This window comes from Oncorhynchus keta, chromosome 30 (genome assembly GCF_023373465.1).
Source record: "Oncorhynchus keta strain PuntledgeMale-10-30-2019 chromosome 30, Oket_V2, whole genome shotgun sequence".
Lineage (NCBI taxonomy): Eukaryota > Metazoa > Chordata > Actinopteri > Salmoniformes > Salmonidae > Oncorhynchus > Oncorhynchus keta.
In genome coordinates, this window is record NC_068450.1 from 20620170 (window position 1) to 20637592 (window position 17423).

General features: G+C 39.1%; 1 protein-coding gene across 3 annotated transcripts in view; it reads left to right on the forward strand.

The window, feature by feature from the left end:
* Positions 1-17423, forward strand: part of LOC118377937 (protein phosphatase 3 catalytic subunit alpha-like) — a 106672-nt gene that overhangs the window by 41086 nt on the left and 48163 nt on the right. For all 3 annotated transcript variants that reach the window (XM_052486894.1, XM_052486892.1, XM_052486893.1), the window contains exons 4-6: positions 148-259; positions 3781-3926; positions 4387-4526. In XM_052486894.1, coding sequence (XP_052342854.1) covers positions 148-259; positions 3781-3926; positions 4387-4526 — 398 coding nt within the window. The remainder of the gene's footprint in view (positions 1-147; positions 260-3780; positions 3927-4386; positions 4527-17423) is intronic.

The following is a 17423-nucleotide window of genomic DNA, read 5'->3' on the forward strand; positions in this document are numbered from 1 at the left end:
TTTCTGCATACTAGGAAGTGTTTAACCAGGTAGCTTTGAATCTAGGACTTTAAGCCTGACATCAAGTGAGTAGCTAACTGGTCATTTTTTCCTCTGAGCCGTACTGTTACTAACAGATCTTTCTGTGTCCTCCCTCTCCTCTCTCAGTGTGTGTTGTATCTGTGGTCGTTAAAAATCCTCTACCCGAAGACGTTATTTCTTCTACGGGGAAACCATGAATGTAGACACCTGACAGAATATTTCACTTTCAAAACTGAATGTGAGTATTTGCCCACTGAGCACAGACTTCATTTCAAAGTATTTGACTATCCCCATAGGAGATACCTTTTTGGTTCCAGTTAGAACCCTTTTTGGTTTTAGGTAGAACCCTTTTAGGTTCCATGTAGAACCCTCTGTGGAGAGGGTTCTTCCTGGAACCTAAAGGGTTCTTCAATGGGGACATTTTTGATTGTTTTATTTAACCTTTATTTAACTAGACAAGTCAGTTAAGAACAAATTCTTATTTACAATGACGGCCTACCCCGGTCAAACCCTAACCCGGATGACGCTGGGCTGTTGTGCCCCGCCCTATGGGACTCCCAATCACAGACGTTTGTGATACAGCCTGGAAATGAACCAGGATCTGTAGTGACGCCTCTAGCACTGAGATGCAGTACTTTAGACCGCTGCGCCACTCGGGAGCCTCAACAATGTTAGGTTCTAGATAGCACTTTTTTTTCTAAGAGTGTATTCCACGTTGGTTCAACATAATTTCATTGAAATGAAGTAGAAACTTTGATTCAACCAGTGTGTGTCCAGTGGGTGTGTTCTCTTTCCTCCCCTCCCTTAATACTAGCGTCCTAGCTTCTCCGTTGTTCCATCTCTCTCATCCATCCATCCTCCTCTCTGTCTCTCCCCGTCAGAGAACAGGTGATTAGAAGGAAATTAATTTGGCCCTTAATGATTGGCCCAGGGACGTAGTCTGCTGTGTGTGATTGGCCAGGGGACTAGGAGTCTAATTTCCCCTGATGCTTATGGCGAATAGTGTGCGCCCTCAATTACCATCTGCTGTGTGTGTGAGAGAGAGAGGGAGAGAGAGAGGCTGATGAAATGGTATTGATGATCCCTCTCTACAGTAATAATCTCTCTGACAAACATATCAGATATACATATGCACACTAGTACAGTACACACACATACTGTACCCATATACACACACATACTGTACCCACACATACTGTACCCACACATACTGTACCCATATACACACACGTACTGGACACACACATACTGTACCCATATACACACACGTACTGTACACACACATACTGTACCCATATACACACACGTACTGGACACACACATACTGTACCCATATACACACACATACTGTACCCATATACACACACGTACTGGACACACACATACTGTACCCATATACACACACATACTGTACCCACACATACTGTACCCACACATACTGTACCCATATACACACACGTACTGGACACACACATACATACTGTACCCATATACACACACGTACTGGACACACACATACTGTACCCATATACACACACGTACTGGACACACACATACTGTACCCATATACACACACATACTGTACCCACACATACTGTACCCATATACACACACGTACTGTACACACACATACTGTACCCATATACACACACATACTGTACCCACACATACTGTACCCATATACACACACATACTGTACACACACATACTGTACCCATATACACACATGTACTGGACACACACATACTGTACCCATATACACACACATACTGGACACACACATACTGTACCCATATACACACACGTACTGGACACACACATACTGTACCCATATACACACACATACTGGACACACACATACTGTACCCATATACACACACATACTGTACCCATATACACACACATACTGTACACACACATACTGTACCCATATACACACACGTACTGTACCCATATACACACACGTACTGTACCCATATACACACACATACTGTACCCATATACACACACATACTGTACCCATATACACACACATACTGTACCCATATACACACACATACTGTACCCATATACACACACGTACTGTACCCATATACACACACGTACTGGACACACACATACTGTACCCATATACACACACATACTGTACCCATATACACACACATACTGTACCCATATACACACACGTACTGGACACACACATACTGTACCCATATACACACACATACTGTACCCATATACACACACGTACTGTACACACACATACTGTACCCATATACACACACGTACTGTACACACACATACTGTACCCATATACACACACGTACTGTACCCATATACACACACATACTGTACACACACATACTGTACCCATATACACACACATACTGTACCCATATACACACACGTACTGTACACACACATACTGTACCCATATACACACACGTACTGTACACACACATACTGTACCCATATACACACACATACTGTACCCATATACACACACGTACTGTACACACACATACTGTACCCATATACACACACGTACTGGACACACACATACTGTACCCACACATACTGTACCCACACATACTGTACCCACACATACTGTACCCATATACACACACGTACTGGACACACACATACTGTACCCATATACACACACGTACTGGACACACACATACTGTACCCATATACACACACATACTGTACACACACATACTGTACCCATATACACACACGTACTGTACACACACATACTGTACCCATATACACACACGTACTGTACCCACACATACTGTACCCATATACACACACATACTGTACCCACACATACTGTACACGCACATACTGTACCCATATACACACACGTACTGTACACACACATACTGTACCCATATACACACACGTACTGTACACACACATACTGTACCCATATACACACACATACTGTACCCATATACACACACATACTGTACCCACACATACTGTACCCATATACACACACATACTGTACACGCACATACTGTACCCATATTTTTTTTAATTTTTATTTTATTTGTTACCTTTATTTAACTAGGCAAGTCAGTTAAGAACATACTCTTATTTTCAATGACGGCCTAGGAACAGTGGGTTAACTGCCTGTTCAGGGGCAGAACAACAGATTTGTACCTTGTCAGCTCGGGGGTTTGAACTCGCAACCTTCCGGTTACTAGTCCAACGCTCTAACCAATAGGCTACCTTGCCGCGTATACACACACGTACTGTACACACACATACTGTACCCACACATACTGTACCCACACATACTGTACCCATATACACACACATACTGTACCCATATACACACACGTACTGTACCCACACATACTGTACAGTACACACACATACTGTACAGTACACACACATACGGTACAGTACACACACATACACAGCATAGTTTGGCTACTTCACTATGGTGTTTTGATTCACTCTCTCCCTCACTTTTTCTTTCTTTCTTTCTTTCTTTCTTTCTTTCTTTCTTTCTTTCTTTCTTTCTTTCTTTCTTTCTTTCTTTCTGTCTTTCTTTCTTTTTTCTTTCTTTCTCTCTCTCTCCCTCTCCCTCTCTCTCTCCCTCTCCCTCTCTCTCGCTATCTCTCTCTCCCTCTCTCTCTGTTTTTCTCTCCGTCTCTCTCTCTGTTTCTCTCTCCGTCTCTCTCTCTCTGTCCCCCCCGTCCTTTCACTCCGCCCCCATCCTCTCTCTCCCCTCCCCCTCCTCAGGTAAGATAAAGTACTCTGAGCAGGTGTATGACTCGTGTATGGATGCGTTTGACTGCTTGCCGCTGGCTGCTCTGATGAATCAGCAGTTCCTGTGTGTCCATGGAGGGCTCTCGCCAGAGATCCACACGCTCGACGACATCAAAAAGGTTCAGACACAACGCCCACTGTACTGTCAATGTTTTCTATAACACATAAACACTGTCAATGCCCTGGTTACCATGGAGATTCAACCCTTGTTTTGACTCCACTTCCTGTACAGTACATGCTGTTCTCTCTCTCTCTCTCTCTCTCTCTCTCTCTCTCTCTCTCTCTCTCTCTCTCTCTCTCTCTCTCTCTCTCTCTCTCTCTCTCTCTCTCTCTCTCTCTCTCTCTCTCTCTCTCTCTCTCTCTCTCTCTCTCTCTCTCTCTCTCTCTCTCTCTCTCTCTCTCTCTCTCTCTCTCTCTCTCTCTCTCTGTATGTTATTTCTGTGTGTTCTGTTTCTTTCTCAAGTACAGTTGAACAGGTTCTGTTATCCCTGTGTTCTGGTTATCTCTTGTGTAGATAGGAATATATTGTATCTATACAGCGAATGCATCTGTTGTGCTGTCGTTGTCTCTGTAATCCAGTTGGACAGGTTCAAGGAGCCTCCAGCTTTCGGGCCCATGTGTGACCTGCTGTGGGCCGACCCACTCGAAGACTTTGGCAACGAGAAGACGCAAGAGTACTTTGGCCACAACACAGTCAGAGGCTGCTCCTACTTCTACAGGTAAACACATGTTTTAACATGACAACGCACACAGACACCAATACAGATACACACACACTCACATCTGGTGTGTCTTTAGGTGTGATATACAGGGGAACAGTGAGGAACAACGTATTGGAGGTGAGATGGAAACATGTTGTACTGGTAAACTACAAGCTGCTTCAGAGATACAACAACCAAAGACTAATTGGGATTTGTACAACAGCTGCAGAACCACACACACATATTTCAGCTTAAACCATATCCCACTGCTTTAAGGTTTCCCAGTAGGTATTCCCAGCAGTCATAGGTACAGTCATCAATATAATGCTATCCAGTCCAATCAAGTTTGTTGAAAGTTTACTGATAATTTATTTAATGATTTGTTTCTGTTTTTGTTGCTCCACTTTTTGTATCTGTATCTTGTGTGTTGAGTTGTTTGTATGTGAGACTAATGATATCCCCCCTGTATCTTGTGTGTTGAGTTGTTTGTATGTGAGACTAATGATTTCCCCCTGTATCTTGTATGTTGAGTTGTTTGTATGTGAGACTAATGATATCCCCCCTGTATCTTGTGTGTTGAGTTGTTTGTATGTGAGACTAATGATTTCCCCCCTGTATCTTGTATGTTGAGTTGTTTGTATGTGAGACTAATGATTTCCCCCCCTGTATCTTGTATGTTGAGTTGTTTGTATGTGAGACTAATGATATCCCCCCTGTATCTTGTGTGTTGAGTTGTTTGTATGTGAGACTAATGATTTCCCCCTGTATCTTGTATGTTGAGTTGTTTGTATGTGAGACTAATGATTTCCCCCTGTATCTTGTGTGTTGAGTTGTTTGTATGTGAGACTAATGATTTCCCCCTGTATCTTGTATGTTGAGTTGTTTGTATGTGAGACTAATGATATCCCCCCTGTATCTTGTGTGTTGAGTTGTTTGTATGTGAGACTAATGATTTCCCCCCTGTATCTTGTATGTTGAGTTGTTTGTATGTGAGACTAATGATTTCCCCCCTGTATCTTGTATGTTGAGTTGTTTGTATGTGAGACTAATGATTTCCCCCTGTATCTTGTATGTTGAGTTGTTTGTATGTGAGACTAATGATTTCCCCCTGTATCTTGTATGTTGAGTTGTTTGTATGTGAGACTAATGATTTCCCCCTGTATCTTGTATGTTGAGTTGTTTGTATGTGAGACTAATGATTTCCCCCTGTATCTTGTATGTTGAGTTGTTTGTATGTGAGACTAATGATATCCCCCTGTATCTTGTATGTTGAGTTGTTTGTATGTGAGACTAATGATATCCCCCTGTATCTTGTATGTTGAGTTGTTTGTATGTGAGACTAATGATTTCCCCCTGTATCTTGTATGTTGAGTTGTTTGTATGTGAGACTAATGATTTCCCCCTGTATCTTGTATGTTGAGTTGTTTGTATGTGAGACTAATGATTTCCCCCTGTATCTTGTATGTTGAGATGTTTGTATGTGAGACTAATGATTTCCCCCCCTGTATCTTGTATGTTGAGTTGTTTGTATGTGAGACTAATGATATCCCCCCCTGTATCTTGTATGTTGAGTTGTTTGTATGTGAGACTAATGATTTCCCCCCCTGTATCTTGTGTGTTGAGTTGTTTGTATGTGAGACTAATGATTTCCCCCTGTATCTTGTATGTTGAGTTGTTTGTATGTGAGACTAATGATATCCCCCCTGTATCTTGTGTGTTGAGTTGTTTGTATGTGAGACTAATGATTTCCCCCTGTATCTTGTGTGTTGAGTTGTTTGTATGTGAGACTAATGATTTCCCCCTGTATCTTGTATGTTGAGTTGTTTGTATGTGAGACTAATGATTTCCCCCCCTGTATCTTGTGTGTTGAGTTGTTTGTATGTGAGACTAATGATTTCCCCCCCTGTATCTTGTGTGTTGAGTTGTTTGTATGTGAGACTAATGATTTCCCCCTGTATCTTGTATGTTGAGTTGTTTGTATGTGAGACTAATGATTTCCCCCCCTGTATCTTGTATGTTGAGTTGTTTGTATGTGAGACTAATGATATCCCCCCCTGTATCTTGTATGTTGAGTTGTTTGTATGTGAGACTAATGATTTCCCCCCCCTGTATCTTGTATGTTGAGTTGTTTGTATGTGAGACTAATGATTTCCCCCCCTGTATCTTGTATGTTGAGTTGTTTGTATGTGAGACTAATGATTTCCCCCCCTGTATCTTGTATGTTGAGTTGTTTGTATGTGAGACTAATGATTTCCCCCTGTATCTTGTATGTTGAGTTGTTTGTATGTGAGACTAATGATTTCCCCCTGTATCTTGTATGTTGAGTTGTTTGTATGTGAGACTAATGATTTCCCCCTGTATCTTGTATGTTGAGTTGTTTGTATGTGAGACTAATGATTTCCCCCTGTATCTTGTATGTTGAGTTGTTTGTATGTGAGACTAATGATTTCCCCCTGTATCTTGTATGTTGAGTTGTTTGTATGTGAGACTAATGATTTCCCCCTGTATCTTGTATGTTGAGTTGTTTGTATGTGAGACTAATGATTTCCCCCTGTATCTTGTATGTTGAGTTGTTTGTATGTGAGACTAATGATTTCCCCCTGTATCTTGTATGTTGAGTTGTTTGTATGTGAGACTAATGATTTCCCCCTGTATCTTGTATGTTGAGTTGTTTGTATGTGAGACTAATGATTTCCCCCCTGTATCTTGTATGTTGAGTTGTTTGTATGTGAGACTAATGATTTCCCCCTGTATCTTGTATGTTGAGTTGTTTGTATGTGAGACTAATGATTACCCCCCCTGTATCTTGTATGTTGAGTTGTTTGTATGTGAGACTAATGATTTCCCCCTGTATCTTGTATGTTGAGTTGTTTGTATGTGAGACTAATGATATCCCCCCCTGTATCTTGTATGTTGAGTTGTTTGTATGTGAGACTAATGATTTCCCCCCCTGTATCTTGTATGTTGAGTTGTTTGTATGTGAGACTAATGATTTCCCCCCCTGTATCTTGTATGTTGAGTTGTTTGTATGTGAGACTAATGATTTCCCCCCCTGTATCTTGTATGTTGAGTTGTTTGTATGTGAGACTAATGATTTCCCCCTGTATCTTGTATGTTGAGTTGTTTGTATGTGAGACTAATGATTTCCCCCTGTATCTTGTATGTTGAGTTGTTTGTATGTGAGACTAATGATATCCCCCTGTATCTTGTATGTTGAGTTGTTTGTATGTGAGACTAATGATTTCCCCCTGTATCTTGTATGTTGAGTTGTTTGTATGTGAGACTAATGATTTCCCCCTGTATCTTGTATGTTGAGTTGTTTGTATGTGAGACTAATGATTTCCCCCTGTATCTTGTATGTTGAGTTGTTTGTATGTGAGACTAATGATTTCCCCCTGTATCTTGTATGTTGAGTTGTTTGTATGTGAGACTAATGATTTCCCCCTGTATCTTGTATGTTGAGTCGTTTGTATGTGAGACTAATGATATCCCCCCCTGTATCTTGTATGTTGAGTTGTTTGTATGTGAGACTAATGATTTCCCCCTGTATCTTGTATGTTGAGTTGTTTGTATGTGAGACTAATGATTTCCCCCTGTATCTTGTATGTTGAGTTGTTTGTATGTGAGACTAATGATTTCCCCCTGTATCTTGTATGTTGAGTTGTTTGTATGTGAGACTAATGATTTCCCCCCCTGTATCTTGTGTGTTGAGTTGTTTGTATGTGAGACTAATGATTTCCCCCCCTGTATCTTGTGTGTTGAGTTGTTTGTATGTGAGACTAATGATTTCCCCCTGTATCTTGTGTGTTGAGTTGTTTGTATGTGAGACTAATGATTTCCCCCTGTATCTTGTATGTTGAGTTGTTTGTATGTGAGACTAATGATTTCCCCCCTGTATCTTGTATGTTGAGTTGTTTGTATGTGAGACTAATGATTTCCCCCCTGTATCTTGTATGTTGAGTTGTTTGTATGTGAGACTAATGATATCCCCCCCTGTATCTTGTATGTTGAGTTGTTTGTATGTGAGACTAATGATTTCCCCCCCTGTATCTTGTATGTTGAGTTGTTTGTATGTGAGACTAATGATTTCCCCCTGTATCTTGTATGTTGAGTTGTTTGTATGTGAGACTAATGATTCCCCCTGTATCTTGTATGTTGAGTTGTTTGTATGTGAGACTAATGATTTCCCCCTGTATCTTGTATGTTGAGTTGTTTGTATGTGAGACTAATGATTTCCCCCTGTATCTTGTATGTTGAGTTGTTTGTATGTGAGACTAATGATTTCCCCCTGTATCTTGTATGTTGAGTTGTTTGTATGTGAGACTAATGATTTCCCCCTGTATCTTGTATGTTGAGTTGTTTGTATGTGAGACTAATGATTTCCCCCTGTATCTTGTATGTTGAGTTGTTTGTATGTGAGACTAATGATTTCCCCCTGTATCTTTGTATGTTGAGTTGTTTGTATGTGAGACTAATGATTTCCCCCTGTATCTTGTATGTTGAGTTGTTTGTATGTGAGACTAATGATTTCCCCCTGTATCTTGTATGTTGAGTTGTTTGTATGTGAGACTAATGATTTCCCCCTGTATCTTGTATGTTGAGTTGTTTGTATGTGAGACTAATGATTTCCCCCTGTATCTTGTATGTTGAGTTGTTTGTATGTGAGACTAATGATTTCCCCCTGTATCTTGTATGTTGAGTTGTTTGTATGTGAGACTAATGATTTCCCCCTGTATCTTGTATGTTGAGTTGTTTGTATGTGAGACTAATGATTTCCCCCTGTATCTTGTATGTTGAGTTGTTTGTATGTGAGACTAATGATTTCCCCCTGTATCTTTATGTTGAGTTGTTTGTATGTGAGACTAATGATTTCCCCCTGTATCTTGTATGTTGAGTTGTTTGTATGTGAGACTAATGATTTCCCCCTGTATCTTGTATGTTGAGTTGTTTGTATGTGAGACTAATGATATCCCCCTGTATCTTGTGTGTTGAGTTTTGTATGTGAGACTAATGATTTCCCCCTGTATCTTGTATCTTGTTGTTTGTATTGAGACTAATGATTTCCCCCTGTATCTTGTATGTTGAGTTGTTTGTATGTGAGACTAATGATTTCCCCCTGTATCTTGTGTGTTGAGTTGTTTGTATGTGAGACTAATGATTTCCCCCTGTATCTTGTATGTTGAGTTGTTTGTATGTGAGACTAATGATTTCCCCCTGTATCTTGTATGTTGAGTTGTTTGTATGTGAGACTAATGATTTCCCCCTGTATCTTGTATGTTGAGTTGTTTGTATGTGAGACTAATGATTTCCCCCTGTATCTTGTATGTTGAGTTGTTTGTATGTGAGACTAATGATTTCCCCCTGTATCTTGTATGTTGAGTTGTTTGTATGTGAGACTAATGATATCCCCCTGTATCTTGTATGTTGAGTTGTTTGTATGTGAGACTAATGATTTCCCCCTGTATCTTGTGTGTTGAGTTGTTTGTATGTGAGACTAATGATTTCCCCCTGTATCTTGTATGTTGAGTTGTTTGTATGTGAGACTAATGATTTCCCCCTGTATCTTGTATGTTGAGTTGTTTGTATGTGAGACTAATGATTTCCCCCTGTATCTTGTATGTTGAGTTGTTTGTATGTGAGACTAATGATTTCCCCCTGTATCTTGTATGTTGAGTTGTTTGTATGTGAGACTAATGATTTCCCCCTTGTATGTTGAGTTGTTTGTATCTTGTATGTTGAGTTGTTTGTATGTGAGACTAATGATTCCCCCTGTATCTTGTATGTTGAGTTGTTTGTATGTGAGACTAATGATTTCCCCCTGTATCTTGTATGTTGAGTTGTTTGTATGTGAGACTAATGATTTCCCCCCTGTATCTTGTATGTTGAGTTGTTTGTATGTGAGACTAATGATTTCCCCCTGTATCTTGTATGTTGAGTTGTTTGTATGTGAGACTAATGATATCCCCCCCTGTATCTTGTATGTTGAGTTGTTTGTATGTGAGACTAATGATTTCCCCCCCTGTATCTTGTGTGTTGAGTTGTTTGTATGTGAGACTAATGATTTCCCCCCCTGTATCTTGTATGTTGAGTTGTTTGTATGTGAGACTAATGATTTCCCCCCTGTATCTTGTATGTTGAGTTGTTTGTATGTGAGACTAATGATTTCCCCCCCTGTATCTTGTATGTTGAGTTGTTTGTATGTGAGACTAATGATTTCCCCCCCTGTATCTTGTATGTTGAGTTGTTTGTATGTGAGACTAATGATTTCCCCCCCTGTATCTTGTATGTTGAGTTGTTTGTATGTGAGACTAATGATTTCCCCCCCTGTATCTTGTATGTTGAGTTGTTTGTATGTGAGACTAATGATATCCCCCCTGTATCTTGTATGTTGAGTTGTTTGTATGTGAGACTAATGATTTCCCCCTGTATCTTGTATGTTGAGTTGTTTGTATGTGAGACTAATGATTTCCCCCTGTATCTTGTATGTTGAGTTGTTTGTATGTGAGACTAATGATTTCCCCCCCTGTATCTTGTATGTTGAGTTGTTTGTATGTGAGACTAATGATATCCCCCCTGTATCTTGTATGTTGAGTTGTTTGTATGTGAGACTAATGATTTCCCCCTGTATCTTGTATGTTGAGTTGTTTGTATGTGAGACTAATGATTTCCCCCTGTATCTTGTATGTTGAGTTGTTTGTATGTGAGACTAATGATTTCCCCCCCTGTATCTTGTGTGTTGAGTTGTTTGTATGTGAGACTAATGATATCCCCCCTGTATCTTGTATGTTGAGTTGTTTGTATGTGAGACTAATGATTTCCCCCTGTATCTTGTATGTTGAGTTGTTTGTATGTGAGACTAATGATTTCCCCCTGTATCTTGTATGTTGAGTTGTTTGTATGTGAGACTAATGATTCCCCCCCCTGTATCTTGTATGTTGAGTTGTTTGTATGTGAGACTAATGATTTCCCCCTGTATCTTGTATGTTGAGTTGTTTGTATGTGAGACTAATGATTCCCCCTGTATCTTGTATGTTGAGTTGTTTGTATGTGAGACTAATGATTTCCCCCTGTATCTTGTATGTTGAGTTGTTTGTATGTGAGACTAATGATTTCCCCCTGTATCTTGTATGTTGAGTTGTTTGTATGTGAGACTAATGATTTCCCCCTGTATCTTGTATGTTGAGTTGTTTGTATGTGAGACTAATGATTTCCCCCTGTATCTTGTATGTTGAGTTGTTTGTATGTGAGACTAATGATTTCCCCCTGTATCTTGTATGTTGAGTTGTTTGTATGTGAGACTAATGATTTCCCCCTGTATCTTGTATGTTGAGTTGTTTGTATGTGAGACTAATGATTTCCCCCTGTATCTTGTGTGTTGAGTTGTTTGTATGTGAGACTAATGATTTCCCCCTGTATCTTGTATGTTGAGTTGTTTGTATGTGAGACTAATGATTTCCCCCTGTATCTTGTATGTTGAGTTGTTTGTATGTGAGACTAATGATTTCCCCCTGTATCTTGTATGTTGAGTTGTTTGTATGTGAGACTAATGATTTCCCCCTGTATCTTGTATGTTGAGTTGTTTGTATGTGAGACTAATGATTTCCCCCTGTATCTTGTATGTTGAGTTGTTTGTATGTGAGACTAATGATTTCCCCCTGTATCTTGTATGTTGAGTTGTTTGTATGTGAGACTAATGATTTCCCCCTGTATCTTGTATGTTGAGTTGTTTGTATGTGAGACTAATGATTTCCCCCTGTATCTTGTATGTTGAGTTGTTTGTATGTGAGACTAATGATTTCCCCCTGTATCTTGTATGTTGAGTTGTTTGTATGTGAGACTAATGATTTCCCCCTGTATCTTGTATGTTGAGTTGTTTGTATGTGAGACTAATGATTTCCCCCTGTATCTTGTATGTTGAGTTGTTTGTATGTGAGACTAATGATTTCCCCCTGTATCTTGTGTATCTTGTATGTGAGACTAATGTTTGTATGTGAGACTAATGATTTCCCCCTGTATCTTGTATGTTGAGTTGTTTGTATGTGAGACTAATGATTTCCCCCCTGTATCTTGTATGTTGAGTTGTTTGTATGTGAGACTAATGATTTCCCCCTGTATCTTGTATGTTGAGTTGTTTGTATGTGAGACTAATGATTTCCCCCTGTATCTTGTATGTTGAGTTGTTTGTATGTGAGACTAATGATTTCCCCCTGTATCTTGTATGTTGAGTTGTTTGTATGTGAGACTAATGATTTCCCCCTGTATCTTGTATGTTGAGTTGTTTGTATGTGAGACTAATGATTTCCCCCTGTATCTTGTATGTTGAGTTGTTTGTATGTGAGACTAATGATTTCCCCCTGTATCTTGTATGTTGAGTTGTTTGTATGTGAGACTAATGATTTCCCCCTGTATCTTGTATGTTGAGTTGTTTGTATGTGAGACTAATGATTTCCCCCTGTATCTTGTATGTTGAGTTGTTTGTATGTGAGACTAATGATTTCCCCCCTGTATCTTGTATGTTGAGTTGTTTGTATGTGAGACTAATGATTTCCCCCTGTATCTTGTATGTTGAGTTGTTTGTATGTGAGACTAATGATTTCCCCCTGTATCTTGTATGTTGAGTTGTTTGTATGTGAGACTAATGATTTCCCCCTGTATCTTGTATGTTGAGTTGTTTGTATGTGAGACTAATGATTTCCCCCTGTATCTTGTATGTTGAGTTGTTTGTATGTGAGACTAATGATTCCCCCTGTATCTTGTATGTTGAGTTGTTTGTATGTGAGACTAATGATTTCCCCCTGTATCTTGTATGTTGAGTTGTTTGTATGTGAGACTAATGATTTCCCCCTGTATCTTGTATGTTGAGTTGTTTGTATGTGAGACTAATGATTTCCCCCCCTGTATCTTGTATGTTGAGTTGTTTGTATGTGAGACTAATGATTTCCCCCTGTATCTTGTATGTTGAGTTGTTTGTATGTGAGACTAATGATTTCCCCCCTGTATCTTGTATGTTGAGTTGTTTGTATGTGAGACTAATGATTTCCCCCTGTATCTTGTATGTTGAGTTGTTTGTATGTGAGACTAATGATTTCCCCCTGTATCTTGTATGTTGAGTTGTTTGTATGTGAGACTAATGATTTCCCCCTGTATCTTGTATGTTGAGTTGTTTGTATGTGAGACTAATGATTTCCCCCCTGTATCTTGTATGTTGAGTTGTTTGTATGTGAGACTAATGATTTCCCCCTTGTATCTTGTATGTTGAGTTGTTTGTATGTGAGACTAATGATTTCCCCCTGTATCTTGTATGTTGAGTTGTTTGTATGTGAGACTAATGATTTCCCCCCTTGTATCTTGTATGTTGAGTTGTTTGTATGTGAGACTAATGATTTCCCCCTGTATCTTGTATGTTGAGTTGTTTGTATGTGAGACTAATGATTTCCCCCTGTATCTTGTATGTTGAGTTGTTTGTATGTGAGACTAATGATTTCCCCCTGTATCTTGTATGTTGAGTTGTTTGTATGTGAGACTAATGATTTCCCCCTGTATCTTGTATGTTGAGTTGTTTGTATGTGAGACTAATGATTTCCCCCTGTATCTTGTATGTTGAGTTGTTTGTATGTGAGACTAATGATTTCCCCCTGTATCTTGTATGTTGAGTTGTTTGTATGTGAGACTAATGATTTCCCCCTGTATCTTGTATGTTGAGTTGTTTGTATGTGAGACTAATGATTTCCCCCTGTATCTTGTATGTTGAGTTGTTTGTATGTGAGACTAATGATTTCCCCCTGTATCTTGTATGTTGAGTTGTTTGTATGTGAGACTAATGATTTCCCCCTGTATCTTGTATGTTGAGTTGTTTGTATGTGAGACTAATGATTTCCCCCTGTATCTTGTATGTTGAGTTGTTTGTATGTGAGACTAATGATTTCCCCCTGTATCTTGTATGTTGAGTTGTTTGTATGTGAGACTAATGATTTCCCCCTGTATCTTGTATGTTGAGTTGTTTGTATGTGAGACTAATGATTTCCCCCTGTATCTTGTATGTTGAGTTGTTTGTATGTGAGACTAATGATTTCCCCCTGTATCTTGTATGTTGAGTTGTTTGTATGTGAGACTAATGATTTCCCCCTGTATCTTGTTGTTGAGTTGTTTGTATGTGAGACTAATGATTTCCCCCTGTATCTTGTATGTTGAGTTGTTTGTATGTGAGACTAATGATTTCCCCCTGTATCTTGTATGTTGAGTTGTTTGTATGTGAGACTAATGATTTCCCCCTGTATCTTGTATGTTGAGTTGTTTGTATGTGAGACTAATGATTTCCCCCTGTATCTTGTATGTTGAGTTGTTTGTATGTGAGACTAATGATTTCCCCCTGTATCTTGTATGTTGAGTTGTTTGTATGTGAGACTAATGATTTCCCCCTGTATCTTGTATGTTGAGTTGTTTGTATGTGAGACTAATGATTTCCCCCCTGTATCTTGTATGTTGAGTTGTTTGTATGTGAGACTAATGATTTCCCCCTGTATCTTGTATGTTGAGTTGTTTGTATGTGAGACTAATGATTTCCCCCTTGTATCTTGTATGTTGAGTTGTTTGTATGTGAGACTAATGATTTCCCCCTGTATCTTGTATGTTGAGTTGTTTGTATGTGAGACTAATGATTTCCCCCTGTATCTTGTATGTTGAGTTGTTTGTATGTGAGACTAATGATTTCCCCCTGTATCTTGTATGTTGAGTTGTTTGTATGTGAGACTAATGATTTCCCCCTGTATCTTGTATGTTGAGTTGTTTGTATGTGAGACTAATGATTTCCCCCTGTATCTTGTATGTTGAGTTGTTTGTATGTGAGACTAATGATTTCCCCCTGTATCTTGTATGTTGAGTTGTTTGTATGTGAGACTAATGATTTCCCCCTGTATCTTGTATGTTGAGTTGTTTGTATGTGAGACTAATGATTTCCCCCTGTATCTTGTATGTTGAGTTGTTTGTATGTGAGACTAATGATTCCCCCCTGTATCTTGTATGTTGAGTTGTTTGTATGTGAGACTAATGATTTCCCCCTGTATCTTGTATGTTGAGTTGTTTGTATGTGAGACTAATGATTTCCCCCTGTATCTTGTATGTTGAGTTGTTTGTATGTGAGACTAATGATTTCCCCCTGTATCTTGTATGTTGAGTTGTTTGTATGTGAGACTAATGATTTCCCCCTGTATCTTGTATGTTGAGTTGTTTGTATGTGAGACTAATGATTTCCCCCTGTATCTTGTATGTTGAGTTGTTTGTATGTGAGACTAATGATTTCCCCCTGTATCTTGTATGTTGAGTTGTTTGTATGTGAGACTAATGATTTCCCCCTGTATCTTGTATGTTGAGTTGTTTGTATGTGAGACTAATGATTTCCCCCTGTATCTTGTATGTTGAGTTGTTTGTATGTGAGACTAATGATTTCCCCCTGTATCTTGTATGTTGAGTTGTTTGTATGTGAGACTAATGATTTCCCCCTGTATCTTGTATGTTGAGTTGTTTGTATGTGAGACTAATGATTTCCCCCTGTATCTTGTATGTTGAGTTGTTTGTATGTGAGACTAATGATTTCCCCCTGTATCTTGTATGTTGAGTTGTTTGTATGTGAGACTAATGATTTCCCCCTGTATCTTGTATGTTGAGTTGTTTGTATGTGAGACTAATGATTTCCCCCTGTATCTTGTATGTTGAGTTGTTTGTATGTGAGACTAATGATTTCCCCCTGTATCTTGTATGTTGAGTTGTTTGTATGTGAGACTAATGATTTCCCCCTGTATCTTGTATGTTGAGTTGTTTGTATGTGAGACTAATGATTTCCCCCTGTATCTTGTATGTTGAGTTGTTTGTATGTGAGACTAATGATTTCCCCCTGTATCTTGTATGTTGAGTTGTTTGTATGTGAGACTAATGATTTCCCCCTGTATCTTGTATGTTGAGTTGTTTGTATGTGAGACTAATGATTTCCCCCCCCTGTATCTTGTATGTTGAGTTGTTTGTATGTGAGACTAATGATTTCCCCCTGTATCTTGTATGTTGAGTTGTTTGTATGTGAGACTAATGATTTCCCCCTGTATCTTGTATGTTGAGTTGTTTGTATGTGAGACTAATGATTTCCCCCCTGTATCTTGTATGTTGAGTTGTTTGTATGTGAGACTAATGATTTCCCCCCCTGTATCTTGTATGTTGAGTTGTTTGTATGTGAGACTAATGATTTCCCCCCTGTATCTTGTATGTTGAGTTGTTTGTATGTGAGACTAATGATTTCCCCCCCTGTATCTTGTATGTTGAGTTGTTTGTATGTGAGACTAATGATTTCCCCCTGTATCTTGTATGTTGAGTTGTTTGTATGTGAGACTAATGATTTCCCCCTGTATCTTGTATGTTGAGTTGTTTGTATGTGAGACTAATGATTTCCCCCTGTATCTTGTATGTTGAGTTGTTTGTATGTGAGACTAATGATTTCCCCCTGTATCTTGTATGTTGAGTTGTTTGTATGTGAGACTAATGATTTCCCCCTGTATCTTGTATGTTGAGTTGTTTGTATGTGAGACTAATGATTTCCCCCTGTATCTTGTATGTTGAGTTGTTTGTATGTGAGACTAATGATTTCCCCCTGTATCTTGTATGTTGAGTTGTTTGTATGTGAGACTAATGATTTCCCCCTGTATCTTGTATGTTGAGTTGTTTGTATGTGAGACTAATGATTTCCCCCTGTATCTTGTATGTTGAGTTGTTTGTATGTGAGACTAATGATTTCCCCCTGTATCTTGTATGTTGAGTTGTTTGTATGTGAGACTAATGATTTCCCCCTGTATCTTGTATGTTGAGTTGTTTGTATGTGAGACTAATGATTTCCCCCTGTATCTTGTATGTTGAGTTGTTTGTATGTGAGAC